This window comes from Pongo abelii, chromosome 17, assembly GCF_028885655.2.
Source record: "Pongo abelii isolate AG06213 chromosome 17, NHGRI_mPonAbe1-v2.0_pri, whole genome shotgun sequence".
NCBI classification, from domain to species: domain Eukaryota; kingdom Metazoa; phylum Chordata; class Mammalia; order Primates; family Hominidae; genus Pongo; species Pongo abelii.
Window position 1 is genome coordinate 19683593 of NC_072002.2, and position 6632 is coordinate 19690224.

Genomic DNA, 6632 nt, shown 5'->3' on the forward strand with positions numbered 1-6632 from the left:
TAGACTCCTATTTTGTTCCAATAAAACTATATATTTTGTTAAAAAATTGGATCAGGAGTCATACTCTCTCAGGCATTAACTAGCAATTCACTTTAAGAAAAGCACAAGGAGAGGGAACAGAATGAAAATTTTTAGTTACCCTTTGGATGGGCTCATGAAAGGCCCATTTACTCACAGACTATAAGAAGTGGAATGTGAATATTATCAAAAAGCAAACTGGAGTCAGCCATGAAGTTGTGAATGTAAGAGAGGGGATTCTCCATCTTATTTTGTTTTTCTTTTTAACTTAAGAGCCAATTTTGCTAAGGAAGCCAAAATCCCTGTCTGCCTGGCCCATCATACTCGGATGTATGTAGAAGGTAGACAGACAAGGCACATGACAATGGCATAGATGCTCTTGGGTTTATGTCTGTCAAAGGGGGAGAAATTGTTCTTTTAAGATCCAGACTTTGAAGGCACATAAACCAAAATTTCAGTCCCAACCCCACCTCCTCCTCATTGTGTGGTCTTTAGTAAGTTTCTGAAAATGTTTAAGCTTGGCTTTGTCAGCTAGAAAGTGGCAATAATCATTTAACCCATAAGTACCAGGTCCTAGCTGGATCAGTTGGCATGCTAAAAAAAAGGATACCTGAAGAGGGTTTAATCAAGAGTTCATTCAGGGTATGGACAAAGCTAAGGAACCCACCAGAAGCAGTGAGGCACCCAGGGACCAGTGGTGGTGAAGGCCATTCCCACCATCAGTCCTGTAGGGATGGGGGAAGTGGGAGCTCTTATCAGAGCACTGGGGAACCTGCACATGGGAGACACTACCCAGCAAGAGCTGCTTCAGTGAGGGATGCTGCCACCGCCACCGCCACATCCCTGCCTGGCCAGGTGGGGGTGGAATAAACCCTACTAAGGCTCTTTCCTCTTGCTTTCCAATCCCTTGGCAATGCACTCCATTGGCTGCACTTGACATAAAGTCAGAGGACAAAGGAAGAGAGTGGCCAAGGAGGTGAGCTTCCTTTGCACAAAATCAGGTTAGAAAAGGATGAAGAGTGGATATGGAGGAGCAAATAGTTAATTTTCAGCATCTCTCTGTATTAGATGACTGTTGTTTGCCCAGTATCTCTTTTTTTGAGTAAATGCTATGCCTTGCTCCATAAAACTTGAATGAGGCTGAAATAACATTTACCCCTCTCCAATGACCAGGACCAGAGAACTTCATCACCCTACCCTCTAGCAAATCAGTCAAATTCAACTTTGAGATTTAATACAGGGTTTCTGGAAAATAGATAATCTCTTTTTCATTTGGATTTTGAGCCATAAGGATGTAGACTTGGGCCAAACAACAGTCATCTTTCCAATTATATAGAAAGAACTAGCCTGACAGTAAAGACAACGCAAAAAGAGCACAGAAGAGTCCAGGAATAGGGAGAAAGAGGCAGGTCCATGGTGACTTTGTTTGAGGTCCTTTGCTTAATTATATCTAAAGGCAGTTATGCTTTTTAACATTTCAGTGATATGCTTTTTAACATTTCAGTGATATGCTTTTTAATATCCTATATTGGAAGAGTGGAAAAGGTTAATAAGGAAATGTGAAGCACCCAGAGGTTAGCAACAACAGAAAGTCTCTATGATATCAGAAATGGAGCTCAAAGGGAGGCGGTGGCACTACAGGATTCTCTGAGTTGGGGCCTCAGCAGGACCTGGAATCATGGAGAAGAAACTGCTTAGGAAATGCCGAGGCTGCCACGCTGGAAGCATGGCAAAGACTGCACAACAGGAACCGAAACCAGGGAAGAGATGCTACCTCAAGTACAGAGAGTGAAAAGAAATAGTCTGGCTTTTCCTTCCCTTCCACCCTTTGGATGCCCACTCCTCTGCCTTCACTTAGCTAAACCTAATTGTGAGACTAACATTCAGAGCTGAGCAGATAAAAGGGCAGGGTATGGCTTTCAGAGCAAAGGAGTAATACACGTGGTCAGGACATATTCATTCTCTTTTCCTCTTTCCTTCCAAAATGCATTCCAAACTTTAGTGAAGGATACACAAATTTTTTTCTCAAATCTCAGAGAATGGGGGTCAGGTTATTTTCTGCTTAGAAACTTGAGTGGGTTACTACTTAAGACAAGGCAATTTGATCTGATATTCAAGTTCGTTTAGACTATTGCCATAATTTATGGGAATGAAATAACATGATAGAAAAATGGAAAGGTAAATTGAAATCCAGTCACATTAGGCTAATTGCTCTTTTTGATTAGAGTATATTTTCCTGCACTTGCTAATAATATTCCTTCTGCCAGGCTTACCATCTTCTTCCCCATTTTTCTTTAATGAGATTTTACCTTCACATCACAAATTAAGTGCTATCCCTTCAAGAAACATGCTGGTTTGCCCACACTTCATTGTATCTCTCACTTCTTAAACTCATATCATTCTCATGGCACTTAACACATTAGATCTTGTGTTTTAGATACTGAAATTTCTATCATACGCTTTGATAATAGATTGTGATTTCTGCAAAGACAAAGAGTGCTTTCCTCAACTTTGTATCCTTTGGGGTGGGTTTAAATGATCTCTTATACCTACTAGGTGTTTGATAAATGTTTGTTGTAGCAGATGAGCACCTGAAACAGTAATTCGGAACCTTAGGTTCTAGTATTTTCCATGTCACATTAGTGTGACTTGCAGAATGGCTCAGCTTAGCTTTTCCTATGCATAATGAGTTCAGACTAGATGAATTCCAAGGTCCCTCCTGGCCCTTTCAATTCCCTAATTTCAAGTAGAATTTAGAAGAAAAAATTTGTAAGCAGCAATTTTATAGTTCTATTATGGAATTTCTACTTGGGGAAAGCTAACATTTCATGATCTCATTCTTGCTGGAATCTTTCTCAAGATTTTCCATGGAGCTGAAATTTACCCATGACCTTCAGAAAGACATGCACTTGCTTCATGATCCTCACTCCACTTTCTTGTTCTTAATGCTTTTCCTCTGATGATTGCTCATTTCACACCCCAAAAGCAACTCATTTTATAAACATCTTACAGTGCAGCAAGCAGTAAAGAATAAGAAATTATTAAATATTATATCCTATGAAGAAACACTGCTCCTAATGCATCCACAAAGAATCAAGCTCATAATTGCTGGTTTGTCAATTATAATGATAAAATATGTATTTATATAATACATATGATATGATGGATGCTATTGGAGTGAGTTTGGCATATTTATTTATTTTTTTTTATGGTACTCATCCATGTTTCTGTTTATATATAGGACAGCAAATTCAGGAACAATGGGAAAGTAATATATGAAACCTTAATAGGAAATACAATAGAGATTACAAAACACTACCATTTGATTTTTTATGCAAATACTTCAATATTCCAATATGTTTACTCACTTGCTAAATAAAGCACATGACTTGAAATGCTAAATAATTCTGTTAGTCTAAATCTTTTAAATAAAATGTTGGTGAAAAATCAAAATTGTTTAGTAAGGTATGTATGACCTTGTTTATTATCTATCGTAGACATCAAGATGATCACAGTTAATACCAATTTAAGCTTTACAGAATATTGTTTTAGGCCCAATATTGATATATTAAATGAAGGTATCAGAGAATCTTATATTTGTGGCATCAGGTTATAAAGACCTATTCAAAACCATTTTTGTCAAAGTTTAAACACTGGAACAAAAGTCAAATTGTTTCTAAATGAGACACAAATGGTTCTCACTAATAGTACAAATTTTGTCCCATGGGTAATACTATTGTCTTTTTCTTTTTTAAAAAAATTATTTCGATTGTTTTTTTAGATTCAGGGAACACATGGGCAGGTTTGTTAGCTGGTTATACTGTGTGATGTTGAGGTTTAGGGTACAGATGATCCTGTCACCCAGGTAATGAGCAGAGTCCCCAGTAGGTAGTTTTTCAGCTCTTGTTCCCGCTCCCCACTCTACCTCCCCAGTGTCTATTATTCCCATGGGTCCTCAGGTATTACTATTTTCAAGTTTTTTCTTTACATGAAACTACTGAAAGAAAAAGTATGTCATGCTTATAGGTTACTCTGTACATTTATCATTCTATTAATAAACATCTTAAGTAATTAAGTAGTATATTAAGGCCATAAACCAAGTCATTATCTCCTATCAAAGGACTACTGTTATTCAATCATCTAGAAAATTCATTTTAGGCAGGACACAGTGGCTCATGTCTGTAATCTCAGCACTTTGGGAGGCCGAGGTGGGTGGATCATGAAGTCAGGAATTCGAGACCATCCTGACCAGCACGGTGAAACCCCACCTCTACTAAAAATACAAAAATTAGCTGGGCGTGGTGGTGTGTGCCTATAATCCCAGCTACTCAGGAGGCTGAGGCAGGAGAATCGCTTGAACCCGGGAGGCAGAGGTTGCAGTAAGCTGAAATTGTGCCATTGCACTACAGCCTGGGTGACAGAGAGAAACTCTGTCTTTAAAAAAAAAGAAAATTCATTTTAATGGGTTATGTTACAGGGTTGAGGTCAGCCTACAGACACAAAATAGGTTAACTGAATTTTTTTTTTTTTTGTATCAGGTTTTAATTTTTTCATTGGAACAGGATTTGGGGGTGGGGATACTAAATATGGCAGGGTTCAACAAATTTACATTTTATCAAAATAAGGTTCTTAAAGAATGCAATGATAGCATATGCTTTAACTCTTATAGCACAATCTCTCATATTAATTGATGGTCACAGAAAAATGCTGTAATGCTTTAAACAAAAGTTTTAAAATACATCAGTGACACAAGTTTCAAACAAAATGCAGTGATCAAAATACTTAACTATCCTTTCATCAAGCTTTTACAAACACAATCAGTCTTCGCTGTCTGAGCAAATCAGTTTTAGTTTCTTCATGGTCCTCCAACTGTCTTTTAACATGACACTTGTCCGGTTGTTGAATTTATAATGCAATAGTATTTTAGACCAGTTTCCCTCTCCATATTTCCTCACGCCAGATCTCAAATTCTTGTCTTCTTCCCAAAGCCATGCCTGTCTTTTTCTAGTTTCATGTTTTTCAGGAGTTACCAGTTGACTCTTTGAAACAGGTATTCTGTTTTCAGTGGCTCTTCTGCTTTCTTTTTAATTTTTTGTACTTTGAAGAGTTCCTACTCTTCTTTCTTTCTTATTAAGGTCTTGTTGCTGGGTTCCATGTTGCAACTTAGATAAGAAAAGATTCTTGTGAGACCTTTTTCTTGTGTCTGAATTAACTTCAGTTTCCATTTCAACATCAAGTTTATCTTGAGAAGTTATTGTTCTTGTTCTTTTTCTTTCTACTACTTTTGCTTCTGCCTTCATTAGAAAGGTTGATGATTTTTCACTTAGCACATAATTCACATAACTCTTAATTTTCTCCGTCATGTGGTTGTAGCTGAAGTGCTGAAAAAAGGAATGAAATGCATCTTTCTGAGAGATTATCATAAGCAATTTGCTTTTGAGAGGCATGTAAGAATTTGGATGACCAAATATTCTTTCAAAGACTTCTTCTGCTTCTTTAAAGTTGCCATTTTCCATACAAACAGCTGTACCCTGAATTTTAATTAAATTCTGTATTTCTTCGTGAAGTTTGTCATGTTCCTTTTCAATTGAACCCCAAATCATCAGGGCTGATTCCAAGGGTGTAATTCGTTCATCATTTTCAAACTGTGCATCAAGGGTTTTTCCTGCTGCAATTCTTGTCAAAAACTGACATATGTATATAGTTCTCAACTGGTAAGCTGTTAGGCTGGATAGTCCATGAATAATAGCCTCTGCACTGTTGAGGGTCCTGTGGAAGTCCTTGGAGCTACCGTCGCGGAAAGCTCCGCAAAGAGAGAGGCAGAGGAAATCGAGCATCCAGCCGGCAGCCACGGCCTCGGCCTCGCCCTCGGCCACCAGGCCCGCGTCCTCCTCCTCCTCCTCGGGGGCCCCCACCTGCACCTGGCACTCGAGCAGTTCCTGGCATTCGAACTGCTCCTCGTCGGTTCTCTCTGTTTCTGCCATCTGCTCCTTGGTAGGGTCGGCATCCCTACCATCCGCCGGCATATTTATTAAAATTTATTTTTATAAAAAAGATTTAAAAAAGAAATGTCTGCTCTAAGCAGTTACATGAAAATCGATAAATACAAAAGCAAGCACAAGAGTATTCAGTAGAGAATTTTGAGACTGAACAATCAAGTTTCAGGCAAATCTTGTGTGGTTCATAATTTTAGCCCTTTATTATGCAAAGCTGCCAATTCAATTTTACAATGCAAGAAATGTTTGGTGTGACTATCAAGTTATATTTACTGTTCTGCGTATCTACTAAAAGATTCACTATCTTGAAAGAGTCGGTTCAAATTACCTTTGAACACACTTTTAGATCCTCTTTTGTAAGCAAAAATTGACAGACTAAAATGTGTTCTTTCTTAACTGGCATCAGCATGTGAAACTTTAGAAAAACTGGTAGAGCAAATAATGATTCAGTTGCAGACCCAAATAACTTCCAAATCAACAAATTCAAACAGAGGAAAAAAGTTGCTGATCTTAGATGAATTGCCACATGTTGCCACTTCCTTTCACATGTGTCATGGTAGAAAAACTCTCATATAGAATTTTTCCCACCCATCAGAAGAAAGTAGTTATTATCTCAAT

General features: G+C 38.1%; 1 protein-coding gene across 1 annotated transcript; it reads right to left on the reverse strand.

Annotated features, from left to right (window-relative positions):
• Positions 1 to 4637: 4637 nt before the first annotated feature.
• LOC129057167 (telomeric repeat-binding factor 1-like) lies at positions 4638 to 6032 on the reverse strand. Its single transcript, XM_054547078.2, has one exon. It carries the CDS (start codon positions 6000 to 6002, stop codon positions 5103 to 5105), a length of 900 nt encoding a protein of 299 aa, XP_054403053.1. The 5' UTR covers positions 6003 to 6032; the 3' UTR covers positions 4638 to 5102.
• Between the last annotated feature and the right edge of the window lie 600 nt (positions 6033 to 6632).